Source organism: Saccopteryx leptura, chromosome 5 (assembly GCF_036850995.1).
Source record: "Saccopteryx leptura isolate mSacLep1 chromosome 5, mSacLep1_pri_phased_curated, whole genome shotgun sequence".
Taxonomy (NCBI): domain Eukaryota; kingdom Metazoa; phylum Chordata; class Mammalia; order Chiroptera; family Emballonuridae; genus Saccopteryx; species Saccopteryx leptura.
Genome location: NC_089507.1, coordinates 64,854,241 through 64,881,807, shown reverse-complemented (window position 1 = coordinate 64,881,807; position 27,567 = coordinate 64,854,241). Strand labels below are relative to the sequence as shown.

The 27,567-nt window shown below is 42.6% G+C and overlaps 1 protein-coding gene across 2 annotated transcripts in view; it reads right to left on the bottom strand.

Moving 5' to 3' along the window:
* The window catches only part of GPAT3 (glycerol-3-phosphate acyltransferase 3), a 66,231-nt gene extending 39,221 nt beyond the window's left edge, over positions 1 to 27,010 (bottom strand). The window contains exons 1-3 of one of the 2 annotated variants that reach the window (XM_066384730.1): positions 26,882 to 27,010; positions 25,643 to 25,933; positions 17,483 to 17,549 (exon numbers count right to left, since the gene is read on the bottom strand). In XM_066384730.1, coding sequence (XP_066240827.1) covers positions 17,483 to 17,549; positions 25,643 to 25,783 — 208 coding nt within the window. In that variant the 5' untranslated portion in view covers positions 25,784 to 25,933; positions 26,882 to 27,010. Of the gene's footprint in view, positions 1 to 17,482; positions 17,550 to 25,642; positions 25,934 to 26,197; positions 26,346 to 26,881 lie in introns of those variants that run through there. The other variant, XM_066384729.1, reaches the window with a different exon arrangement.
* Positions 27,011 to 27,567: the final 557 nt, after the last annotated feature.

The window sequence follows — 27,567 nt, the reverse complement described above, 5'->3', positions numbered from 1 at the left end:
CTGCCTCTTTAATCTGTTGTCTTTTCTCTAGGCTTTCACTCTTTGTGAGTTCACTAAACCCACCATTTCAACTTTCACCTTCTACAAATAACTCCCAAACGTGCACTTACTGCCCTGATTTCTTCCCCAAGGCTCACATTTTTATGTGACTGCCTGGACATTCCACCTGTTCACCCACCCCAGTGCTCTGGTTCAAGGCCCCATTCCCTTCCAGGATGGCTTCCTGTCTACCATCTCTCCTTTTTCCATCCCCTTACCCTTTCTGATCAATCCCATTTCCACAAAGCTACCAGATTTGTCTTCCCAAAACTTTGAGATCCCTTGATCTTAAGAAACTATTTCTTAGCCTGTTTTTTGTTTGTTTGTTTTTTACAGAGACAGAGCAAGAGTCAGAGAGAGGGATAGATAGGGACAGACAGACAGGAACAGAGAGAGATGAGAAGCATCAATCATCAGTTTTTCGTTGTGGCACTTTAGTTGTTCATTGATTGCTTTCTCATATGTGCCTTGACCGTGGGGCTACAGCAGACCGAGTAACCCACTGCTCAAGCCAGCGACCTTGGGTCCAAGCTGCTGAGCTTTGCTCAAACCAGATGAGCCCACGCTCAAGCTGGCGACCTCAGGGTCTCAAACCTGGGTCCTCCGCATCGCAGTCCGATGCTCTATCCACAGCGCCACCGCCCAGTCAGGCCAAGGCCTTTTAGGATTTGACTGAAGACTAAATACTTCATCTCTACTCCTTCCAACTCCAATTCAGCTCCACTCATCCCAGCTCCAGCCACACTAAATCAGTTCTTGGGTCCCTAACACCTCCTAGGCTCTTCTACCCTCCTGCTTTTGCTTACAGTTTCTTCCACTTGATATCCCTTTTCCTGAAATCCTTCACAATTTTTCACATCAGCAAAACTCCATGATTTCTTGTTTTGTTTTCCTTCAGCCCATGAACTACCAACTCCATTCATTATATGGTAAAAGGGTTGTCTTAATGAATTATAAGCATAGATCAAAGAAAGACCGGCCCTGGCCAGTTGGCTCAGCGGTAGAGCATCAGCCTGGCGTGCGGGGGACCCGGTTCGATTTCCGGCCAGGGCACATAGGGGAGGTGCCCATTTGCTTCTCCGCCCCCCCCCCTTCCTCTCTGTCTCTCTCTTCCCCTCCCGCAGCCAAGGCTCCATTGAAGCAAAGTTGACCCCGGCGCTGGGGATGGCTCCTTGGCCTCTGCCCCAGGCGCTGGAGTGGCTCTGGTCCTGGCAGAGCATCGCCCCTGGTGGGCGTGCCGGGTGGATCCCGGAAGGGCGCATGCGGGAGTCTGTCTGACTGTCTCTCCCCGTTTCCAGCTTCAGGAAAAAAAAAAAAAAAAGAAAGAAAGACCAAGTTACATCAAACTTACGATATTCTAAGTTGCTAAAATTAATCACACTTGTACTAAAGGGCACAATGGGTGGCTTTCCCTAAAAAGGAAAAAGGGGACTCATGAATGTTAGTTCTTTTGTTGATTAAAAAATGTCTTGCTTTCTCTCTTATTCTTGCATACATACAAATGCTTAATTGATTAGCACATCCTTGGGCACATGCTTATCATTTAGAATGTAGGATAAACATCAAGGCTGGACACTAGCACATACCGGGATTTCACAATGCCTGTGACATCTCACAGTTGGTATCTGTTGTGGAGGAGTCATGGGGTTACCCAATGACTGGCAGGTAAAGTTCATTTAAACACATGAGTCATTGAAAATGAGGATGTTTATTTATTTGACTACATTTGTGTCAACGTCATTGCAGAAGCAGAAAGAGGAAGGGATATGTCTGCATGGTACACCACAGAAACCAACTTAAACCAAAAGCTTACCACACATGGAAGAATGAAACATACTCTTACCCTGTGCAAAGACTTTAAGTACTTTACATAGTCTACCAAGCAGGTAAATGTTATTAATTACACATAACCGGAGGGATGGTCTCTGGAATTCATTATAAGTTTTTCCCCTGCTCAAGACAAGAAAAATGCTACTGGCTGCAAAGTGGTACCACCCAGAATCCACCTTTTTCTAAATTGAAGAAAGGTGTTATTTCTAAGTATATGCACTGTCTCCAAAGTACTTAAACTTTTTGAAAAGACCTGGAGCAAATGTTTCTCCAAGTTGCTATCTTCTGCATACAGTACATTTCCGAAGAGAATCAAAGGTAAAAGGGTGAAATTATCCCACCCACAAAGGATACAATGTTCTGGCATCCTCCGTCTCTAGGGTCCAAGCTTACTTCCCAGGTGAAACGGGCAATGGGCAGGTGCGGGCTGCCCAGCTCACAGCACCCCAAACATGGAGACAGGGCCAATCAACCCAGAGAGAAACGTCGAGGCCAGACAGGGCGAAGACTCTAACAGAAGAGCACGCCACGTCCCATTCTTTCCTCTTGGTCACGAGGTGTCCCCCAGAAGTTACAGGAGCTTTATGCGATCTATGTGTTCTGCTCCCTGAGCAACTTTCAGAAAACTACAGGATTTCTTAGGGAATTAAAGTTCTTCTCTAGCCAAGCAACACTTCAGGGAAAACAGAGCTTTGAGGGAGAGAAACAAGGAAGCCAAATCCTGACCTAGAAAAGTTAGTGCAGGGGTCCAGAGTAGAGCTTCCATCTTCCCAGCTCTGAGGTTGGCACACAAAGGGCTAAGTCCCTGCCTAAGGGTCTTGCCCACTCTCAGGGCATCCAGACACCACTAGCTTCTTCCCACCCCAACCCACGAAAAGGACTCTAATCACAAGTCCTATTTTCACCAAACAGAACCACCACTATCTGCCCTCATCGCCCAGCCTTCTGTGTAGAAAGCACACTTTGGTGTCCGGGCCCCTCACCTTCTTGTTCTTCGGAAAACAGGCTGCCCTGACAGCATCAGCAAGACTAGGGAGAAAATTGGGAAATGCCATTACAAAACTTCTCAAAGAAAGGAGAAACCGTAAAGAGGCCTTGAAAGTTGTTGTCACTTGCTGGCAGAATAAAAAAAAACTAATGAGCAAAAGAGCATTCTTGCTTTGTCTGCCCACAGAGCCACTAGCCTGCTACATAAAGACAGATTAAACACTAACACAGACAGAGTTTTTATAGGGAATTTATCACAATCAAGATGACAAGGTACTGCTAAAAATGAAAAGAACTATTGTATGATCCATACCTCTCCCAAAATTCTCACCTGTCTATCCTTTTTGTAAAAACTCTCTATGTAATGTACCTACAAGCCTGGTCTGGTTTTTGGATCAGTTTTGCTAACAAGTTCTTTCTTACATACAACTTAATTCTTTTACTTCAGTTTAAGCCAATCTTTTTTGTCCCATCTTTTATAGATATGGAGGAAAAACTTTCTTCTTCTAATAACTAACCAGCTTCAATATGAGTCATCCTTTGGTATTTTTCTAAATTCAATAATTAACTTTCTCAGATCTATTTATCACTATATTAACCCTTTTTGCAGGCTTCACAATTACAGTAAAGACATTGGGCTTACTGTAGATGAGCCCTGCTCACTGCTTCACTTTTGAGGCCTAATCTTGCCTTCTTAGTCAACCTCATGTCCGTGTTTTATCCCCTCTATAAACTAAGCCCATTGCTAATTAAGCTATCCCCTCACTTTCTGTTTAAAAACCAGTCACCAGAGTTAATCCCATCTAACTCCACCAGGCCGGCAAAACACTAACACATCCACAAAAAGCCCTATCTGATGTCCTCCATCTAAAAAGATCTCCTCTCATACTACACTGCTGAATTTTCTTTCCAAATTAATTAAATGTATATGTTTGTGGAATCCAAAAACATTAACACTGTCTACTTTTTATTTCCTTAAGTGAGAGGCAGAAAAGTAGGGAGGCAGAGACAGACTCTTGCATGCACCCCAACTGAGATCCACAGAAAAGCCCTTTACAGGGCGATGCTCTGCCTATCTGGGGATGCTGCTTCGTTGCTCGCCAACCGAGCTATTTCAACACCTGAGGCAAGGCCATGGAGCCATCCTAAATGTCCAGCGCCAAACCACTCGAACCATTCAAGCCATGGCTGTGGGAGGAGGGGCGGGGAGAGAGAGAGAGAGAGAGGGGTAGGAGATGGAGAAGCAAATGGTTGCTTCTTCTGCGTGCCCTGACTGGGAATCAAACCTGGGACTTCCACACACCTGGCCAGTGGTTCTCAAACATTTGAAGTCAGGGTGCATTTAAAATCCTACAAATAATTGTATATACAAATTTCTGAGAAATATGTTATAATAATTAAGTTAAATATTAAAGAAGAAAATATAAAGTTCAAGCGCGCTTTTATGGTAATTAAACAAAATAAATACGACAAAATTAAATTTATTCTGACATTAAAAAACATTTTTTGCCTAACCAGGTGGTGGCGCAGTGGATAGAACATTGGAATGGGATGTGGAGAACACAGGTTCGAGACCCTGAGGTCGCCAGCTTGAGCACAGGCTCATCTGGTCTGAGCAAGGCTCACTAGCTTGAGCACAAGGTTGCTGGCTCGAGCAAGGGGTCACTCGGTCTGCTGTAGCCCACCGGTCAAGGCACATATGAGAAATCAATCAATGAACAACTAAGGAGCCACAACAAAGAATTGATGTTTCTCATCTCTCTCCCTTCCTGTCTGTCTGTCACTCTCTCTGACTCTCTGTCTCTGTCACAAAAAACAAACAAACAAAAAAAAAACAACCCAAACATTTTTATGTTACATTTTTTGAGTTAGGCTTTTTAGAAGTCATAAAAAAAGAGGGGTTAAAAAATAAAAAAAATGACAAAAAAAGTTATCTTTTTATATATAGAGATACATTCTTAGTAAGATTTAGTAAATTCAGCAGGTCCTGGCATGAATGTGTTAAGTTTTTTCATTCTTGTGTTTATGAGAAACATGAGTCTGATGTGTCCTAGCGATTTCTTCAATGTTTGGGCATAAATTTGAAAGGCAAACTCTCATTTCCTCATCAATACATTGAAGAATTCTTCTCTCTTTACTCTTAATTGTGTTGAGGGTAGAAAACCTTAAATCACATAAACCTACTGTTGAAAATTGTAGTAAAATGTTCAAAGCTTTTTTAGATATTGCCACATATTCTTCTGGTTTTATTTTTTTTGTTGTTTTTTGTTTTGGTTTTTTTTGTATTTTTCTGAAGCTGGAAATGGGGAGAGACAGTCAGACAGACTCCCGCATGCGCCCAACCGGGATCCACCCGGCACGCCCACCAGGGGCGACGCTCTGCCCACCAGGGGGTGATGCTCTGCCCATCAGGGGCGTCGCTCTGTTGCGACCAGAGCCACTCTAGCGCATGGGGCAGAGGCCAAAGAGCCATCCCCAGCACCCGGGCCATCTTTGCTCCAATGGAGCCTCGGCTGCGGGAGGAGGAGAGACAGAGAGGAAGGAGAGGGGGAGGGGTGGAGAAGCAGATGGAGGCCACTCCTGTGTGCCCTGGCCAGGAATCGAACCCGGTACTTCTGCACGCCAGGCCAACGCTCTACCACTGAGCCAACCGGCCAGGGCCTGTTGTTGTTTTTTACAGAGACAGAGAGAGAGTCAGAGAGAGGGATAGATAGGGACAGACAAACAGGAACAGAGAGAGATGAGAAGCATCAATTATCATTTTTTTGTTGCGACACCTTAGTTGTTCATTGATTGCTTTCTCATATGTGCCGTGACCATGGGCCTTCAGCAGACCAAGTGATCCCTTGCTTAAGCCAGTGACCTTGGGTCAAAGCTGGTGAGCTTTGCTCAAACCAGATGAGCCCGCGCTCAAGCTGGCAACCTCGGGGTCTCGAACCTGGGTCCTCTGCATCCCAGTCCGATGCTCTATCCACTGTGCCACCACCTGGTCAGGCTATATTCTTCTTTTATAGAAATCCAAAAGGCTTCAAGAGACAATTACTTATGTTTAATCATCAATCCAATCATACATATCATCTTAAATTTACACCAAACAAAGGATAGAAGAAACTTGCCTCCAGTCTTTCCGGGGAGCATGGGGGGTAGTGTAAACAGTCCAGCACCACAGCTTAACAGCCTTTTGCAACCTAATCAGGCAAGTGAGGTGGACGGTTGGGCAGACTGTCAGCTTACAGCTAATTCTCCACACCTCTCTGTCCCCCAAAAATCTAAACTCCAAAAATCCTGCTGGTTTTTTGGTCCCCACAGGCACATATTTCTCTGGAATACCATAGGACGCACCTGGAAATCTTCTAGGATGCACCAGTGCGCCCTGGTGCACACTTTGGGAACCACTGCACTAGGCTGATGCTCTACCACTGAGCAAACCGGCCAGGGCACACCACCTACTTCTCAATTGCCTCATAGATATATGAATATTGGTGACAGCTCCTTAACTAGGCTGAGTTATACAGTATGCACAGTTCAGCATGTAACCTAAGCACACAGAAGATACTCAGTAAGTAACCCATGGCAGAGACCAAAATTAGTGATTCAAAGCAGCTCATCACTGTGCAATGAACATACTGGTTCTGCTATGCACTGCAGCGTTGTTTTAGGTTCTATGCTTTGCCTTGCTTTCTATTGCCTAATTGTCTAAAACTCCTGACATGAGAAGCCCATCTATTCTCCAGGTCAGGGGTGGTGACAAGTTTTCATCAGGAAGACCAACTCCAAATCAGTTTATAGAGCTGCTCTCTGCAGAACTGTGAAGGAGAACTTCTGAACTCACTTATCAGTTCAGTGACAAAGACTGCATCAACCAATGGTGTCTGCCAGGGTCATGGAATGGGTAATATAGGCACAATGGATTTATTGACCCTGTTATTTACGATTAGGATTAAATCAAAAGCTTTACTGTAGTAAAGATACCTTCTATTTTCCAGTTTTCTACATGGTTTAGATATCTGTAATAGAATAATTTGTCCCTTTTTAAATTCTGAGTAACTGTCTACTAATGTCTCTTTCCGTTATCAAGACTAGAAATACTAAGCTAGAAGTACTGGAAATATATGTTTATTCTCTTAAGAAAGTAAATGAGAAAATCTACCCCTTTTTCAAATCACCTCACTTATTGAATCTATTCCCAGTAGTTCCCCAGAAATTTACAAAATATTCAATGCTGATTATAAAACAAGAAATTTTTAACCCCAGATATAAATACTAATCATGGAATTAACCATGTGTTTATGCTTATTTTGAACCATAAGTGGGGTAGAAGTGTGGACACTGTAATCAGTAGTCAGTTAACATTTCAGAGAAACCAGTAGGTATTTAGAATAACAGGCAGAGTTTCATTTTTCAACAAATAATATTTTAATACCCCATTCAATATCCTGTTGACCCATATCTTGACTGAGCCTACATTAACTTTGTTGATTTAGACGTAACCAATTTGATTAAACAAGAAATTGCACAACACAGAAGTATCCATAAAACTCCATCATCAAATAAGCCATCAATTCCATTAAAATGTTAACCTTACGGTTAGACATTTATATATGGTATCTTTGATGACAATGCTAAATGTTATTACTAGATTTGTTTATTCAAATATTTTGCTGGTGATTTGCAATTGAAATGTGTTGTGTTTGAAATGTTTGCAATTGAAATGTTATGTGTTTCCTAGTATGTGACAAAGCCAACATTCAGGAGAAATGGTTGTATTTGTGGAAGAGGCATCTCAATCTTCAAAGGGAGAATTAGAAAGCATTGACCAGAGGAGCTGATAAAGAAGGTATGGCTTAGGGTAGGGAGGGTTGGCATAGGATTTTGAGTAAAAAAGACAAATTGGAATTCCTTTTCAGGCTGCCTTTGACTGGTGAGATGATCTGAAGCAAGTTACTTAAGCTTCACCTGCAGTTTCCTTATGAGTAAAATAAGGATTAACAAGATCTTCCTCATGTAAACAATTTTGCACAGTGGAGTCAGTGTTTAACAAATGCTGCTGATGATTATTATTATTGATAGTTTCTTGTCTATAAGGAAGAAATAAAATAAAGAAGGTTTGGAGTTTTGATTGGTGTTTTCTCTGGGTGTAGGGTGACCAGAAGGGGTGGGTGGCTGAAGAGGTTGGTTTGGGGAACACTTCTAAAATGACAAGCTGGACTATAAATTTGATGGATACCACCTGACCAGGCAGTGGCGCAGTGGATAGAGCGTCAGATTGGGATGCTGAGGACCCAGGTTCGAGACCCCGAGATCGCCAGCTTGAGTACAGGCTCATCTGGTTTGAGCAAAAGCTCAGCAGCTTGGACCCAAAGTCGCTGGTTTGAGCAAGGGGTCACTTGGTCTGCTGAGGCCCCCAGTCAAGGCATATATGAGAAAGCAATCAATGAACAACTAAGGTGTTGCAACAAAAAACTAATGATTGATGCTTCTCATCTCTCCAATCCTGTCTGTCTGTCCCTGTCTCTGTAAAAAAAAATAAATAAAAAAAATAAAAATAAAAAAAAATGATGGGTACCTGGAGAGATGTCATCATCTTCCCAACAGCAAGTAGAACTTCTCTAAGCAAGTAGAGGACATATTCTTGAATTGACTATCTTTTCGTCTGATCCTGTTACCCGTAAATCTTAATTCTCATTCAGTTTTTTCAAATCTCCTCAATTCTGGGATACAGGTACTGTATCTTCTAAACTGCTGAGGGGTTTGGGACAAAGAAAGCTAAATCACAAGATCTCCAACAGCTAGTTAGTGCTGGGGACAGAGTTTAAGGCTGTTTATATTGTTATGTTTAAAAAAAAAAACTAATTTCACAGAAAACAGGGCTAGGGCACAGGGCATATCATTGACTTTGTTACTGCTCCACAAAAAGAACAACCATCTGAAAAATAATAGAAACTACATTTTATGAACTTCCTAACTGGTTTCTTAGGATGAGGGACGAAGGTGATTTGGAGCGTAAATCACTCCTTTCCCAGCCATCACTTCCCAATGCAGTTAAGACTGTTAGTCTGTCTGACCTACCATCTCCTTCCTTGCCAGAACCACTGTCCTGCTTACTCATAGTTGGCCAGAATTTAATGCTAAGTCATCTACTTTTAGAAGTCAGAGCACATAGTGACATGCAGGTCTCAATCCACTTTAAAGTAAAGACCCCTCTAAAACAGTATATTTATTGGATTATGAGGTGAAATTTGAAGGAAGATGCCCTTGTCTTGCCTCTATCTTTCCTTAAAAAATCAGGCTTCCTCTCCCACCATCTAAGGTTCTCTGCTAACACTACTGTTCACATGCCTTACCTTACATGTCACACTTCTCCAAACCAGCCATCAAAAATTATAGAAATCAAGTTCTGCTATTTCGAGGGCTTGTTAGAAAACTAAAATAAATTATGCTAATGATAGTGGGTACCAATCGATTAATGCATTATTCTCCAAGAGCAGTGGTTCACAAAGAACTGGAAGGAGGGAGGGGAGAAGTGAGAGGAGGATTTTTACCCCTTCCAGGGGACATTTGGCAATGTCTAGGGACACTGTTGGTAGTCACATTCGCAGTGTGCTTCTGTATTCTAGTAGGCAGAGGCCATGGATGCTGCCAGACATCTTAAAATGCATAGGACTGCGCCCCATGACAAAGAATTATTCAGCACAAAATGCCAGTAAAGCTGAGGCTGAAAAGCCAGTACGAAGAGGTAATATATTTAGATTAATGACTCCTTTGTTCCATAGGTTTAAGTTTAAATTCTTGGCATTGGTCAGGCAGAATGAAGATGTGTTTTAGAGCAAGTAATCATCAATCACACCCCCAAGACAGGAACCTATTTTCTATTCATATAAAACTAGTAGCATTTGTCATGCTAAATACTCTAGCTGAATGATTATTGATATTTATTTGGTTCTTTTTAAAATTTTTCATGTTTAGACTGACCAGGCAGTAGCACAGTGGTTAGAGCATCGGACTGGGATGCCAAGAACCAGATTCGAGACCCCAAGGTCACCAGCTTGAGCGCGGGCTCATCTGGTTTGAGCAAAGCTCACCAGCTTGGACCCAAGGTCGCTGGCTCGAGCAAGGGGTTACTCGGTCTGCTGTAGCCCTATGGTCAAGGCACATATGAGAAAGTAATCAATGAACAACTAAGTTGTTGCAATGGAAAAACTGATGATTGATGCTTCTCATCTCTCTCCATTCCTGCCTGTCTGTCCCTGTCTATCCCTCTCTCTGACTCTCTCTCTGTCTCTATAAAAAATAAAAAAAAAAAGGAAAAGGAAAAAAGAAAAAGAAACCCCAAGGTCAGCGGCTTGAATACAGGCTCATCTGGTTTGAGCAAAGCTCACCAACTTGAACCCAAGGTTGCTGGCTTGAGTAAGGGGCCACTTGGTCTGCTGTAGCCACCTGGTCAAGGCACATATGAGAAAACAATCAATGCACAACTAAGGTGCCGCAATGAAGAATTGATGCTTCTCATCTCTCTCCCTTCTTGTCTGTCTGTCATTATATGTCCCTCTCTCTGTCACAAAAAAATATAAATTCATTAAATAAAATTTTCTTTTTATTTATTTATTTTATTTTATTTATTTATTTTTGTATTTTTTCTGAAGTTGGAAATGGGGAGGCAGTCAGACAGACTCCCGCATGCGCCCGACTGGAATCCACCTGGCATGCCCACTAGGGGCCGATGCTCTGCCCATCTGAGGCGTCGCTCTGTTGCAACCAGAGCCATTCTAGTGCCTGAGGCAGAAGCCATAGAGCCATCCTCTGCGCCCAGGCCAACTTTGCTCCAATGGAGCCTTGGCTGAGGGAAGGAAAGAGAGAGAGACATAGAGGAAAGAGAGGGAGAGGGGTAGAGAAGCAGATGGATGCTTCTCCTGTATGCCCTGCCGGGAATCAAACCCAGACTCCTGCACTCCAGGCCAATGCTCTATCACTGAGCCAACCGGCCAGGGCTAAATAACATTTTCATGTTTCAAATATAAGGTTAACAAGTGAGTTTAACAAAGAAAAGATACTCATTGTTATATTTGCTTCAGATATTTTTTAAAGAAAAAAAATGTACACAATTAATTTATCTCCTCACCTTTTCTCCTCCCTTCTAGAAGATAAACTACTATATAGTAGTATGTCATTTCCATATATATTTTATACTTACCTATATATATCCACATAAATATATAACATCTGTTTATGAAACTAAATGTAATTGTATTATATATTCTCTTTTCTCTCAACATTGTTTGAGATTTGTCTACTCTGTTCTCTTCATGTAAATCCAGTTAATTCATTTTGACAGCTGCATAATATAAATAAACCAGCTTACACATTAACACTCCTCCTGATGAGTGACTGAATTGTCCCCACACAGTCACTGTTTGTATACACTTATAACATGTTTCCTGTATGCTGAGAGTTTGGGTAGGTTCAAGATCTTAGAAGTGGAATTGTGGGGTTATAGTGAAATAGGTCTTCAACTTTGTTACAAATTGCCAGACTGTTCTCCACAGTAGTTAAACTAAGTTTTCACAATAATGCACTTAAAAATACAGGTGACTAATCTGTGGCTTTCAAACAAACAAGCAAAATAATCAAATCTGTGTCTTCTACTGAGTTATTTTAGGATGTGAGGATAAAAATGTATGGTATGCTTATAAATTTTTCTAGAATCACCTGTTTGCTATTAATTTTTGTTCAAAGAACAAAAATTGTACTTCATATGTCCAATAAAACAGTGTCAATAAATAAATAAACATATTTGTGGACCATGAGTGAACCTTGATTCATACAAAGCAATTATAAAAAGATTTTGACACTGTTAGGAAAATTTATATATGGCTGTGTATTAGAAAATATTAAGAAATTATTGTTTGTTAAAGGGATAATAGCATTGTTGTTATTTCTAAAGTCTTTTTTTAATGCATGGAACAACATGAAATCTTTTATCTTCATTGAAAACTTTAGCAAAAAATAAGGAGTGAAAGATGAAGCAAGTGTAGCAAAATCTTGACAAAAATTGGCTATATGGAGCTCATTACACTATTCTGTTTTTCTGTATGTTTAAAAATTGTCATTATCATCATCATCATCACTGCCCTCATTAAGCATGAGATTTACCAGCAGAAACAGACTAATAAAAGCAGAGGTAGATAAATGGCCATGTAGATAAACGGCCATGAAAAAGAAACCTCAACCTATAACCCTTCCATATCCCATAACCAGATTATTTTTCTCTCTACAAGTAGCAAGGCAAGTCCCAGTATTTTAAAAGTGAGATAACCCTGTTAAATGTATCACGCTCCTTATCCTGGAGGACAGCAAATACTGATTTGTATTCAGAGCATTGACACCCAAACAACAAACAATACTAAATCAACTTAGCAGATTTAAGCAGACTACCAAAAACGGCCTGCCCAAGACAAAATGTGTGTAGAAAAATGATAGTCTTCAAATGTCTGTCACAAACTATTCTCCCACTTTTCTATGAATGCAATAGATTTGATTAATGTTGATGGTATCAATACTATAACTCAATACAATAATACAATACTATAATACAATGTTGTACAGGTATCAATACTATAACTCAAGTCTCACAGAAAGAATTCCAAGAATAAAATTAGAGGGAAATGTTAGGCCTCTGTTTTCTGTCTGAACAGGTATAACGTCAGAAGCTTCACCATAACATTGTGTCCTTTGTGTGTAACTGCGTAGGGAGAAAGCAGTAACTGGGGGCAAGACATACAGAGCAAAAGAGAAATTTAGCACAGGGGCTTAACTAACAGTGGGCCACATGACCTGAAACCTGGAAGGTGTGGTGCCCGCTGGAGTAAGGCGCCCGTGGAGGACCCCAGGAGGTGGCGTGCATGTCCCACTGCCCTCAGCACTGAGTCAGACCAGCAGCACACCCCAGGGAACGCTGCCAAAATGACTAAGTCACAGGCTCTATTTATTCGTATTGTTTGTGACTCACGCACCCCTGACAAGGGCAAAAGGAGGCCTTTGGTCGGTAATAATTCAAAATGTCTTAGTATCATAATGCAATGTCTTAGTACCAAATGCAATCATTGCATTGATAGTGGAATTAATCTTGGGCATGAAAATGACATAATTAATTACATTTATTACAAGTATAATGAAAATTACTAACCGATTCAAGTTTGAAAGCATAATAAGTCATAGAAATCAGTCAAGTACCCAAAGAGCAAGGCTGGTGGCTTTTAATAGTCAAATGGTCCCTGGCATTATTTACAACAGAGTAAAATAAAAGGCACTAAAATCTCTGTCAGACCACATCTCAGGGCCAGAATGGGAAAAATTCAACTGATGAAGAAAGCAAAAAGGAGCTCTCTCTTTGCTTGACTTACCCTTCCAGCACATAAGCTCTCTGGGAACAAAAACGAGGGCACAGGATAACTCCGTATTTCCTACTGAAGCTGAGTGATACTTGAAGCGGTAAAGAAGACTGGGCCTTTGGCCCTGACTGGTTGGCTCAGTGGTAGAGCATCGGCCTGGCATGCGGAAGTCCCAGGTTCGATTCCCGGCCAGGGCACACAGGAGAAGCGCCCATCTGCTTCTCAACACCCCCTCCTTCCTCTCTGTCTCTCTCTTCCCCTCCCACAGCCAAGGCTCCATTGGAGCAAAAAGATGGCCCGGGTGCTGGGGATGGCTCCTTGGCCTCTGCCCCTGGCGCTAGAGTGGCTCTGCTCTCGACAGAGCAGATGCCTGGGAGGGACAGAGCATCGCCCCCTGGTGGGCAGAGCGTCGCCCCTGGTGGGCGTGCAGGGTGGATCCCGGTCGGGCGCATGCGAGAGTCTGTCTGACTGCCTCCCTGTTTCCAGCTTCAGAAAAATACAAAAAAATTAAAAATAAATAAAATAAAATAAAATAAACATGGAAAAAAAAAAAAGAAGAAGACTGGTCTTCGTCACTGTATTAACAGTGAGGACAAGGCCCTGGCTGGACAGCTCGGTTGGTTAGTGTCAGTCCAAAGCACAGAGGTTGCCAGTTCCATCCCCAGTAAGTGCACACACAGGAACAACAGATCAATGTTCCCATCTCTCTTTCTCTCTCTCTCTTTCTCTTTTTCTCTCTCTCTCCCTCTTTGGCTAAAATCAATTAAAAAACAAACAAACAAATAAACAAAAAAAAATGAGGACACAGCCTAAACCTGAAAGGCAGAAACCAAGGGGGACAAACCAAAAACACAGGGCCAGAGTGTTCCAAAAGGAAAGTTTCTTTTAAAAGCGCTTGGGTGCAGAGAGGGGGCTGGGGGAGGGGAGGGGCACAAAGAAAACCAGAGAGAAGGTGACAGAAGACAATTTGACTTTGGGTGAGGGGTATGCAGCATAATCAAATGTCAAAATAATCTGGAGATGTTTTCTCTGAACATATGTACCCTGATTTATCAATGTAACAACATTAAAATTAATAATAAAAAAATACAAAAATAAAAAAATTAATGATGTTGAAATGACAATATTTTTGGGAAAACTTAAAACTCTTCACATTATACACAAGAATAAACAAACAAATGGATCAAAAGAAAAGAAAAAGTGCTTGGGTGAAAATGGGCTGAGACCAGCGAAAAGGTGTCAGCCCTGAGTGCGGGACAGAGCACTGGGTATAGATAGGGGTTACTGCAGGCACTTGGACATACTTAGATTAGCATATCGGGGTTGGTTGTCTTGGTTACAGACAGTCTCCCTTTCCTAACCCTCAGGTCCCTCATGATGGCCTTGTCTCAAGGATATTTTTCAGAACCTTCCCAGGGCAGGGGAAGTTGCTTAAGGGGAGGGGGAGGTTGGGAGAAAGAAATGTTTACTGAAGAAATTGCCTTAGTGGAAGTTGGGTGAGGAAAATTTGAGTTTTAAAGGAGCCAATTGAACCCTAACAAAACCTAGAAGAGGAAGGTGTAATAATAGAGCTTCTAAGAGATCTTACAATCATATCTGAAGCTCAATAACAGAGTTTTTAAATACAAGACAGAGAAAAAAAATAAAAATAAATAAATACAAGACAGAGTAGATATGGCTAAAGACAGAAGAGGATGATTTAATCACAAAGATAATATCTCCTTAGGTTTACCTTGCAGTGGGCTTCTTCAATAAAAGCAGAGAAGAAATATAATGCAAGAGGGGACGACTTGAAAAGTGGTTCCAAAAATATGCCTCACCAAGTAAAAGAGCCACATAGGAATGTGTTGGTGCAGAAAATCAACATAACTCTTTTCCCTGTCTAGCTAATCTCTCCCTCTCAGCTCTACAAACTTAACATCGGTACTGCCTCACCAACAGACATCTCAAAATCACTCCCTTACTCCTGGGAGCCCTGGCCTGCCTGTGACCCCGGCCTAAACTTTGACCAGCTTGACCAGCCTTGTGCTGTTGTTGGCTGCAGTTACAGAGCCATGATGCTCCGAAGGCAGATGATTGCAGCAGCCAGGCCGGCGCTCAGTGTGTTTCATCACGCTCCGCCAGTCATCTAGGGTGGAAATACCTCTCTGCTGACCCCCAACACTAGGCTGCATTAACAGGGCACACGCCCTGCAGCAAGGCTACCTGAACAGGATGGGAGCGGAGGGGCAGACCACACACAGTGGTGGGACAGAGAGGAAAGCAGCACATGTCGGAGCCTAAATTAGACCTCACGTTGTCCTTTGCCTATGCATTTATCACAATGGCCTGCTGGATGCCTGTCTCCCCACAGGATCCATGTCTTGGTCAGCTTTGGATCCCCAGACAATCCCGTTAGGATCCCCCCTTACGGGTGGCAAATACTCAATAACTACCACCCTTTCCCTTCCACTTCTACTCTTTCCTGGAGATGTCACAGGAAAGACAAAGACCAAAATAAAAAAGATAAATGCATGACAAAATAAAAATCTAACGTGTGGAAATACTCGCTTCCATATAAGCTAAAAAAACTCAACCAGTGCTACTGGCCACCCTCACCTAGTGATTTTTGAATCCTCTCAACCTACCAAATCAAAATACTCTGTGCCCTTTGAAATTCATAATCCGGGACATGCAACACCACCCAATATACAGGGGCCCATAAACAGTCACTCAAGGTCAATTAAAGCCCAAATTGTCACCAGATACAACAGAAAACCAGCAATAAAGTTTGTTCTCTCTTTAAAACATAAGGACACATGAAAAAATGTACTGAACTCAGAAAAACAAAATATTAGATCTGCAGAATCTGAGACAAAGGTATATTTCTGTGTTTAAGTGGACACCGCAAAACTCTTATCAGTTGCTCTAATCATTTGAACATAACAATAAACTATACAAAAATGCACAGATGAATATGCTATTTTTTTTCAAATGCACTAGAGCCTGACCAAGCAGTGGCAGAGTAGATGGAGCATCAACCTGGGATGCAGAAGACCCAGGTTAGAAACCATAAGGTTGCCAGCTTGAGCACAGGCTCACCAACTTGAATGCAGGGTCGCAGGCTTAAGCATGGGATTATACATGACCCCATGGTCACTAGTTTGAGCAAGGGGTCAATGGCTAGGCTGAAGACCCCCCACCCCCCGATCAAGGCACATATGAGAAAGCAATCAAGAACAACTAAAGTGCCACAATGAAGAATTGATGCTTCTCATCTCTCTCCCTTCCTGTCTGTCTGTCCCTCTCTCTGTCTCTGTTGTTAATAAAAAAAATGCACTAGAGTATAAAATTTCTATAATTCCTCTTAGACAAGACTCTAGATGATAAATTTCTCCTAAATAAGTATATATTTACCATGTTGACCTTTCTTAATCCCAAATTAGATAGGCACAAAATTGTTTCAACAATTATTTTTGAAGAACGCATAAAGACTTCAAATTTTAACTAAATCTAGATATTCATTTCTTCCTAATGTTATAGCCACTACTCCTATAGAATTCTATTCCCCTATGAACCTGCTATCTTAAACAATTCTTAAAATTCTTTAAAAAAAAAAAAGAAATTTTTGAGGGGATAAAAGCAAAACATACAAATAGAAGCAGAAACTGATTAAATCAGTTGATTTGTTAGCTCACTTTTAACAAAAATTAAACAAGTTTTTTAACAATAGAACTTTTCTGCGCCTTTGTTACTGTGAAATACTACCCTTCAAAACAAAGGTCTAATATATGGAGATTCCCCAAGTTTGTTTCCTGGGAGAGTTATTTTATTTCACGTATTATCAGTTAGCTTTTAGTAGGAAAGAGTATTCCGAAGAAATTACTTTGAGAACAGCAAATTAGAATAAAGTGTTAATAAAACCTCAAATATGAGTTTAACTCCCAGGTAGTCCAGTTACTTTTTTCTTTTAAGCCACTGACAACATCTTTAAAACCATGAACAACCTTTAAACGCATGTCTTTACAAATAACCTGTAAGAACACACAGGTAAACCAGCAAATATTACCTCCTTTCCAGTAACAACTCATTCAACACCCAGGCAGCTGCTATTTTGAAAAGAAGTCTAAACAGTTGAAAACCTACAGAATGTACTACTCGACGCATATTTCAAGTTCAAATTAAGTAGATGCAAGTTGGATACTTTACATAATCATATTTTGGAAACTTTAACCATCATAATGAAAAGGAAGACTCACCAACAGAAGCCGAGTTTTTAAGAACCAACTCCTTCTGGGCTCCTCTTTCAATTCGTAATGTGGCCCACTGTACAAAAATAAGAAGCATTCAATTAAACTGTCCCAGAGACATAGTGTGGCATAACTAAACCATGTTTATTCCAAAATGAAATGAATCATTAAACCCTGGTGCTACCTGAATTAAAGAAAGCTCCCAGTGAACTTCTGATGTAGCACTATTCTGAGTCCCACACACACTCTTATATTAGTTATTGATCATGTTCACTCCCATTTAAACCCCTCACACACACCTGTTAGCCCAATAAATGACTCCTGGAAAAGGTCGTGAAGTATGTTGGGCAAGAGCACAGGTTATGGCATCTAGACTACCTGGGTTTACTTAATCCCTCTACACCTCAGTTTCTTCATCTATAAAGTGAAGATAATACTTCCTATACCATAGGGTGTGCTAGGAGGATTAACTAATATTAACACATGTAAAAACCCAGGGCCCAACCTGACCAGGCGGTGGCGCAGTGGATAGAGCGTCGGACTGGGATGTGGAGGACCCAGGTTCAGGACCCCAAGGTCGCCAGCTTGAGTGCGGGCTCATCTGGCTTGAGAAAAAAAAAAAAAAGCTCGCCAGCTTGGACCCAAGGTCGCTGGCTCGAGCAAGGGGTTACTCAGTCTGCTGTGGCCCCACGGTCAAGGCACATGTGAGAAAGCAATCGGCGGGCAGCTAAGGTGTCACAACGAAAAACTGATGATGCTTCTCGTCTCTCTCTGTCCCTGTCTATTCCTCTCTCTGACTCTCTGTCTCTGTAAAAAAAATAAATAAATAAAAAAAAAAAAATATATATATATATATATATATATAAAATAAAAATTTTTTTAAAAAAAACAAAAACCCAGGGCTCAAAGAATAACCTGTTACTTTCATAGCAAATTAAGCATTCAAGGGTGAGACACACTCAAAGAGGCCTAGTTGCCCACATCAAAGATGGGCTTGAAAAGGAGACAGGGTGAGACCCGGAAAGGTGAACAGGAATCGGTGAAGTCGGTAACTAAAGAAATCATATGCCCAAATGATCACTTATGTTTTCAGATGCGTAAGAAAAATGTTATGATTATGAGGAACCGAAGGTTTGAGAGAAGTTAAGAACAGAAACAAAATTAACTCTCATTTTCTTTTGAATATACCCAGGAGTGTAAAGAAAAATACCAAGTTAACTTTGTTGACAGCATTCCAGGAAATCCCAATGACTGTTTTTCTAGTTCAGAGAAAGAGCCACTAAAACATTTTTTGAAAATTACAATTACAGAAGCTAACACTGGCTTAACTGACTGATTTAGGGTGGGAAGCAGGGAGAGAGCAAAATAAAACACATTAGAACTTAAGCACCCTCAAAGGAAAAGAAAAAGAATTGACTATATATGTCAAGACAAAAATCTTAGTTATTGCTAGGTTCAGAGATAAAACAACCAATTCAATAAAGAAAATAAACTGATAAGAGAATAAATTATTTGAAACACATAAATAAGGCATGATCTATCTGACTACGTGAGGACCCCTGCACAACATTCCAAAGAGCCAAGTAGGAACATATCATTTGTGCTTAGAGAACAGCCTATAAATAGAAGCCTAATCTTCCCGGCTTCAAGTGTCAAATCACAAATGATAATAAGGCTCAGTGTTAATCTGCTTGCGTCCTTTTTCCTTCCTTGCTAATTTAAACTCTAGACCTCCATCATTTTCTCAATAGAGATAAAGGTTTATTTCTACAGTTTTTAATTTAAAGTTTTGGTACCTATTATCATTTGTAAGTAGACCAAAAATATGATTAAAATATAATCTTGTAAACAATCAATCATTAATAATTTTGGAGATCAGTTTTTCTTTTTTTTATTGTAGGCAACTGATTTTATATTGTATATAAATAGTAATTACCTTCAAGTAGGACAATTATTTCATGCTCATATGATGGAAAATATCGATATTTTGTGGTTATTAAGGGCTGAATTGTGTGTCCCCCAAATTCATATGTTGAAGCCCTAATCCCCCAGCACATCAGAATATAACTGTATTTGGAGATATATCTTTAAAAAGTTGACTACATGAAAGTGAGATCCTCAGGGTGAACACTAACACAATCTACCCGGTGTCCTCCTGAGAAGAGGAAATTTGGACCAACAAAGAGGTAAGATACCAGGAATGCACACACACAGAGGAAAGGCCATGCGCAAGCCAGGAAGACAGGCCTCAGAAGACACCAACCTGCCAACACCTTCATCTTGGACTTCTAGCCTTCAAAACTGTAGAGAAATAATTTTCTGTTGTTTAAGCCACCCAGCCTGTGGTACTTTGTTATGTCAGCCCTAACCAACACAGGGACATTGCTCAAACAGCATGATTTGCTACAAAGAACTCCATGTTCTGTCACCAGACAAGTTTCCAAACACATTACCTTCTCCAAAAATGGTAACTCCAAAGGTCCATCCTACAAAATGCAGTTACAGTGTTCGAGATCAGCAAATTTTAAGGTTGGAGTGGAAGTCATTTAATGCAAAAAGGGATTTATACTGGAAAACCGTGTTCTTGTTTGGGCTTCCTCTCCAGTGAAAGTGGAAAGGTGCTTATGCTCGCCAGGGCAGCCCGACAGACAGGCAGAGGCAATGCAATTCTACCACTTCCAGGCTGTAATCATCTGCGGCAAACACTTTAACCTGGAGGCCTCATTTTCATCATCTCTAAACTTGGAACAATTAACAAGTGTTGCTGTAAAGATTGAAAAAGATAACCTATCCAATGACAACTTCAAGAATAGGCCAAAGTAGAAAAATATTGGCTTCTCCCTCTCTCCCCACACCTCACACTTTAGGGACTGAAATGATCAGCTTTTTTTAGACCATCCCATGCATCTCAATAAATAGCTATCCCTCTTTTATCATTCTGTACCCTCAAATACAGAGAAAAAATATCTCTACAAAGGTTCTAAATCTCTTCCACGAGTATCTCAGAACACATCCGCCTCAAGGGAACACAAAAGGTGTAGCTCTGACCGCAAGACGGCCCTCAAGCACAGTAGTGGCCTCTAACCACCTCCGTTACTACTCCCCATCTCATATCTCCCTACCAAGGAACACTGAAAGACACTTTCAGGCAGGTTCTCACTCCACTTAATTTCAAAATCCTCTTGAGGGGAAAAAAAGTAGCTGACCACAATTCACCAAGAAAACGGAATTAAGTCTAATTTTTAAAGCTTAGCCAAAAGCTTGTGAAAATGTGACACTGTCACCTAGACAATTACAACTTTCAATTATTATATTTAAAAAAGACATTTAAGAATTAAAAGGGAGCCTGACCAGGCGGTGGCACAGTGGATAGAGCGTCGGATTGGGATGCGGAGGACTCAGGTTCAAGACCCCGAAGTCGTCGGCTTGAGCGCGGGCTCATCTGGTTTGAGCAAAGGTTCACAAGCTTGGACCCAGGGTCACTGGCTCAAGCAAGGGGTTACTCAGTCTGCTGAAGGCCCGCGGTCAAGGCACATATGAGAAAGCAGTCAATGAACAACTAAGGTGTCGCAATGCGCAACGAAAAACTAATGATTGATGCTTCTCATCTCTCCGTTCCTGTCTGTCTGTCCCTGTCTATCCTTCTCTCTCTCACTCTCTCTGTCTCTGTAAAAAAAAAAAAAAAAAAAAAAAAAAAAAAAAAAGATCTGAAGGTAATTTAAATTTTAGCCACATAGAAGGAACAAAAAGACCATAGAGTTTTTGAATTCACACTCTACCAAGAGGTGAGCACTTACTATGCATCAAAATCAATGCTTTTATTCACCTCTCCTCATTAAATCTGTATAAACTCTATGCCAGATCTTACACACACATGTAGAAATTGAGGTTGAGATGGCAGGTAACTTGCCCAAGATTACAAGGCCAAAAATTTGAAGGCACTTGTGTTCGTTCATCTTATTCCTCTGAAGCTGAGGGAAAAGTTAGTCCATTAACATTAGATAATTTAATTATATTCCCTTACCTTCTTCTTCTCCATCAATCCTGTATTCTCTTCCTATTCTTTTTTTTTTTTTTTCAGAGACAGAGAGAGAATCAGAGAGAGAATCAGAGAGAGGGATAGATAGGGACAGACAGACAGGAATGGAGAGATGAGAAGCATCAATCATCAGTTTTTCATTGTGACACCTTAGTTGTTCATTGATTGCTTTCTCATATGTGCCTTGACCGTGGGGCTACAGCAGCCCGAGTAACCCCTTGTTAGAGCCAGCAACCTTGGGTCCAAGCTGCTGAGCTTTGCTCAAACCAGATGAGCCCATGCTCAAGCTGGCGACCTCGGGGTCTCGAACCTGGGTCCTCCGCATCCCAGTCCGACACTCTATCCACTGCGCCACTGCTTGGTCAGGCCACTTCCCATTCTTTATTTCCCTCTAATCTTAGACCAATGAATAGCCATCCTTCACCTCGCTTACCCTCATCTTTCACCTTACAATGAACTAACTTTCATGGTTGACAACAGCATCTTTCAACATTTAACCCATGCTCTTCTGATAAACATAAAAACTTCACGCATATCCTCCTAGAGATTCAGATACATACACCCCACCATCCGGATAGATCACTCTCTACACATCCCTCAGTCAAAAGTTTTAGTTTTCATACTTTGCATTCTTAGAATAATTTTCCCACTAGAATTATAATATTCTTTAGAAATTAGTATATAGCTCTTGAAAATCACTAGTTTAGAGAATCACTACACTTATTTTAAGAATTCAAACCTTGTCTTCAAGTAGCTTGCCATACCAGGGGCTTCTGCACACACCTAGAAATATTCAGCAATGCAGCAGGCAGCACACAGTAGGTGCTCATAAATAATTATTACCTGAAATAATGAGTAGCTAAGGAGTCAGAGAAGAGCATATAGCTGGGTCAGTTATCTGACAAATAGCAATGTCCACCATCAACTGTTTAGAAGGCACCCCACACATATTTCAAAGCCCAAAACTTGAGTTTATGGTGATGAAAATACCACCCACTGTCAATAAAACTTATAAAAGTAAACACATAGTGTACAAGACTAAATGACCATTTAGATGGTATGTAGATTACAACCAGAGAAATGTGAGAAATTTCTAATTCCAATCAAAGAGCCCATAGAATGTTCTTCAGGTTGGAATGCAAAAGAAACTACCAAATAAGTTGAGAACATACTAAGGAATAATGAGTAAAAAGACGGGCTGGGCCTACACTGGAATTTCCAAAAAGGCAGGGTATTTGTCTAAAATTAAAGATGTTCTAATACTAAACAACCAGCACAATTTTTAAAGGAACTATCTCTATAGTTAAAAAACAACAACAACAATCCACTGTACTAACTTCTGCCTAACAGAAATGTCTTGGAAACACCTACTGCTGTTCTAGTGGAAGGATTAAAAGACCTGGGTTGCCATTTTCTTCTTCTTCTGTGCCAAAAGCAGATATCACCGTAGGATCACAACTCTCTCCTGATGAGTTCAGCTTCTTCCCAAACACAGGCACTCCAGCCAGCTACAACCGACAAGTCAGAGTTGGCTCACAAAATGAATCCCCATACTAATTTCATATATGCCAAGGATGTCTCTGATGTAATAACTTAGTCTTGGCAAAGAGGATGGTGCCTTATGCCATCACTACCTGCTTTCCAAGCTAAGCGGTATATCTCCCAGTATAATTCGATAATTTGTCTTCTGGAAAGTATGATTAACAATGGCCATGTCTCTGAAAGTCTCTTCAAGTCTAGATGGACAAAAATGAAAACTCAGGCCCTGTCAAACTGAAGACCAGATCCTGGCTGGCCTCTCTCCTGGACACATCTTTAGCTGTGCCTTGAATTACTAAAGCAGGAAATACAGGAGTCAGCTCCTGAAAGCAAGTCTGTGCAATTTACCTCCATTCCATCCTTGCTTGGGGTATGAATTCCAAAAGACCTTGCTGTATGGGAGAATAGTTCAATCAATTCAGAGTTCTGACAAAGAGTGAACACCAGCTGAAGAGAATAATGTGCTATGAGAATATTCTGAAGAAGTCTAACAGTAAGAGACAGCTAAAATAAAATGTTCAGATAGTGTGACCATGTTCAGTGTGAAGTCAGTAAGAAGGGTTCAAACTGCAAAATATCTCCCAAGTAGAAACAACAGAATTTTCAAAACGTGAGGCCTGAGGATGAAGAATCAAATATAACTTCAAAGACCTGACAGAAAAATAGCCACAATAATCTGTAGTAAAACAGGAGATTATCAGCAGGCAGAAGAGCTTTGCAGGAGATTAGGAGGTGGAAGATTAGCAGGTCATCTCCAGGTCTGAGGTTAGCGAGTTGGATATATATATGCAAGCCACCCTGCAGGCTGAGGGAGGAATCAAGTCCTGGACAGACAGAAAATAAGGGCAGAAAAATGAGAACGCACATTTGAAGTTAGAGAAATGAGGATGCTAGACTCTAAATCAGGGGTCCCCAAACTATGGGCCCAGGAGCCGCATGCGGCCCCCTGAGGCCATTTATCCGGCCCCCGCCGCACTTCCAGAAGGGGCACCTCTTTCATTGGTGGTCAGTGAGAGGAGCATAGTTCCCATTGAAATACTGGTCAGTTTGTTGATTTAAATTTACTTGTTCTTTAATTTAAATATTGTATTTGTTCCCGTTTTGTTTTTTTAATTTAAAATAAGATATGTGCAGTGTGCACAGGGATTTGTTCATAGTTTTTTTTATAGTCTGGCCCTCCAACGGTCTGAGGGACAGTGAACTGGTCTCCTGTGTAAAAAGTTTGGGGACCCCTGCTCTAAATAATATTAGTATTCTCTTAATAGCAGCCAACACTTATATAAAACCCAACATGTCTCAGCACCCTTCTAAAATGCTTGACATATTTTAACATACTTAAACAATCCCATGGGGGGGGGGGAACCTATGGAAATGTTATTGTTACTCATACTTAACAGATGAGAAAAATGAGACACAAGATGTAGGCGACTTCCCTAAGGTCACATATTGAGAAGCCAAGCTTAGATTTTGGTGTTAATTCTAAGCAAATCTGTGCCCATTGTTTGTACTCCTGACCACTAGGCAAATACACCCTCTCCTCAGTTAAGACCACTTCCTTCAAGCAAACCACTGAACTTGGAGTCTCAATTTCCTTGTCCGTACAAAAGGGGGACAGTGCCAGACCAGGTGGTGGCGCAGTGGATAGAGCGTCGGACTGTGATGCAGAAGGACCCAGGTTCAAGACCCCGAGGCCAGCTTGAGCTCGGGCTCATTGGCTTGAGCAAAAAAAAAAAAAAAAAAAAAAAAGCTCACCAGCTTGGACCCAAGGTCGCTGGCTCGAGCAGGGGGTTATTCGGTCTGCTGAAGCCCCGGGGTCAAGGCACATATGAGACTGATAATTGATGCTTCTCATCTCTCTCCGTTCCTGTCTGTCTATCCCTCTCTCTGTCCCTGTAAAAAAAAAAAAAAAAAAGGGGGGGGACAGTACTGCCCCCCCTACCTCCCAAGGCTTTGGGGAGCAGATGGTGAGAAGCCTTTGTATTTTAATAAAGCCCTGTGTAAGAAGAAGCTCCCCACCAGGCCTTCCTGCATCAATACCTTTCTTTGCAGAATTTGGAAAGAGGAGTGTAGGCAGAGCTGATGTTAAGAAGACACATTTTCAACGACATTTCAAGTGCCATCGATTAGATAAAATTTCCATGACTTCATTAAAATATAATCAGATTTTTTTTTCTAACATTCAGCAATTGGTTTCTTATCTTGAGCATAAAAATGATGCCTTAGTACATGAAAGGACCTCTAAACCCGGGGCTGTAAACTCTTCGGAGAGTCCAGTACCGGCTGTACTGCATGAGCGGTAAAAAAAAATCCAATGATAAAAAAGGCGGCCTCGCTGTTAATCTAGTCAGTAAAATTAGTAACAGAACAGGGGGATGGGGTAGTTTTGCCTTCAGGAAGACGAACAATAGGGTGGTCGGTGGTCCTGGCCCGGATCTCTCCAGCTCTGCAGAAGCTGTCTTCGCGCTACTGCGGAGGATACCCCGGAACGCACACCTTTGCAGCCCACTGACCTTCAGACTGGTCCGCCCTCCACTGGGCTCTCCCTCAAGCCCTCTGAAGTGCGGGTACGCCGCCTCCCTGCAGGCACTCACCTCTAAAGTTTTCACCAGGATCTTCATGTAGATCTCGGAGATGCCCAAAGACACCCCGAAGGCCGAAGGCAGGAGGATGAAGCCGAGCACCAGCGTCAGCCAGGTGGAAAGGATCTTCCCGACCAGCTCTGCGCCCTCCATGGCTCAGCGCACCCTTTCGGAAGGAGTCCCGGAGGAGGTCCAAGCGCGACAGCACTCCCTGTCCTCAAACAGTCGGGCGGCAGCTCCGGGAGCAGAAGCGCGTGCCCCGGCTCGGGAGAAATCAGTGCCGCCGCCTCCCGGCACTCACCTCTGCAGGGGAAAAAAGAGAGGAAGGAAAAACTTTCAGAACGATGCCAATTTCCTTCCTTCCTTCTCGGGCTCCTCCTCGCGCCCGCCGATTAACTCTCTCCGCGCCGGAGGCCCAGACCGGCGCTGAAGCCCCCGCAGCGCCGGCAGAGCGGGTAGCACCAGCCAGAAGATGCGAGCCGGGTAACACTGCGGCGCCCGGGACGCGCCCCACCCTGGGCCTGACTTTCTCTGGGTGACGATCGCGACAGCTCAGCGGTGACTCACGCAGGCCCCTCAGGGGTAAGGATCCCTGCGGGCGCGCGGCACGACCGCACACGGGCCGTCGGCGGAGTTGGCGCGGGGCCGAGGGCTGTGCCGGTGGCTGGCGGCGCTCGAGCACACTGCACCCTATTTCAGCGCGCCGCCCAGGCCCCACCTCCTCCGCCACCCAACCCGGAGTCTCCAGGCTGGGCTTGCACCTAGAGCTCCGCAGCCGCTGGGCGTCCTCTGCTGGTCTCCTTGCCCCGCCTCCCCCACCACTCGCAGCGAGAGTCCCTTAGAGAGCAGTTTTCATCTACAAAATGTTAGCATTTACTTCACCCTCCCAAAACGAACTACTGACGTGCCCGGGACGCTTGAAAAGGTTGTTTGTATGGGTGTAAAACGACCTCTTGCGAGCACTCTGGGCACAGAGCGCTGCCCAGCTGCCGTTTACGGCGCTCCCAGGTCGCCCACACTGCCCCCTCCCTCCGCTGCGGAGCGAAGCTAACCCGGGCGGGGTGAGAAGCTCTCTCCTTGAGTCGCCTACGCTACTCAGCCGCGGTCTCCCTGGCACACTCATCCTTCGGCTGAAGGTCGCTCTCTTCCACGGGTGAGAATCCAACCACAGGTTCCCCTGTCGTTCACCCAACACGCATAGCCTGCACTGAAGCTGCAGGAAACGGCAGGCCCTCGCAAACCTTCACCAACCTGACAGCGCCTCCGGAATATTATCCGCGCACTGCTGCCTCTGAGCACTGAAGGACAAAACCCTATATGGGAATTTACTTCACTGCAGTTCAAGGCTCACAGAGAAGGGATTACCAAGAGAATCGGAATTCTGGGACTGCAGTAGATAAGAAAATTAGCTGCCCAGGTTTTCCCAATTGTCACTAAATGGGACCAAAAGCTCCTTGGGAAGGCCACCAAACTGAAAGGAAATTGTTGATAGCAAATACTGCAAGGTAAGCGGCCCAGCCCAGGGTGTGGAGGAAGTGGGAAGCAGAAGGGAGGAGAGAAACCCAACAGCAAAGAATGTATAATAAAAGTTTGCCCTCTGCACCTCCCTCCCGGTAGGAATCGCAAACTCCCTCTCCTACTGAGAAGGGGAAAAATAGCAACTTGGTCATAAAATCCAAATTATGAATGAAGAATTTCAAGGGCTTGGTTTCTTAAAATTAAATCTCTGTATGGGGCCCTGGCCAGTTGGCTCAGTGGTAGAGCGTCGGCCTGGTGTGCAGGAGTCCCAGGTTCGATTCCCGGCCAGGGCACACAGGAGAAGCACCCATCAGCTTCTCCACCCCTCCCTCTCTCCTTCCTCTCTGTCTCTCTCTTCCCCTCCCGCAGCCAAGGCTCCATTGGAGCAAAGTTGGCCCGGCCGCTGAGGATGGCTCCGT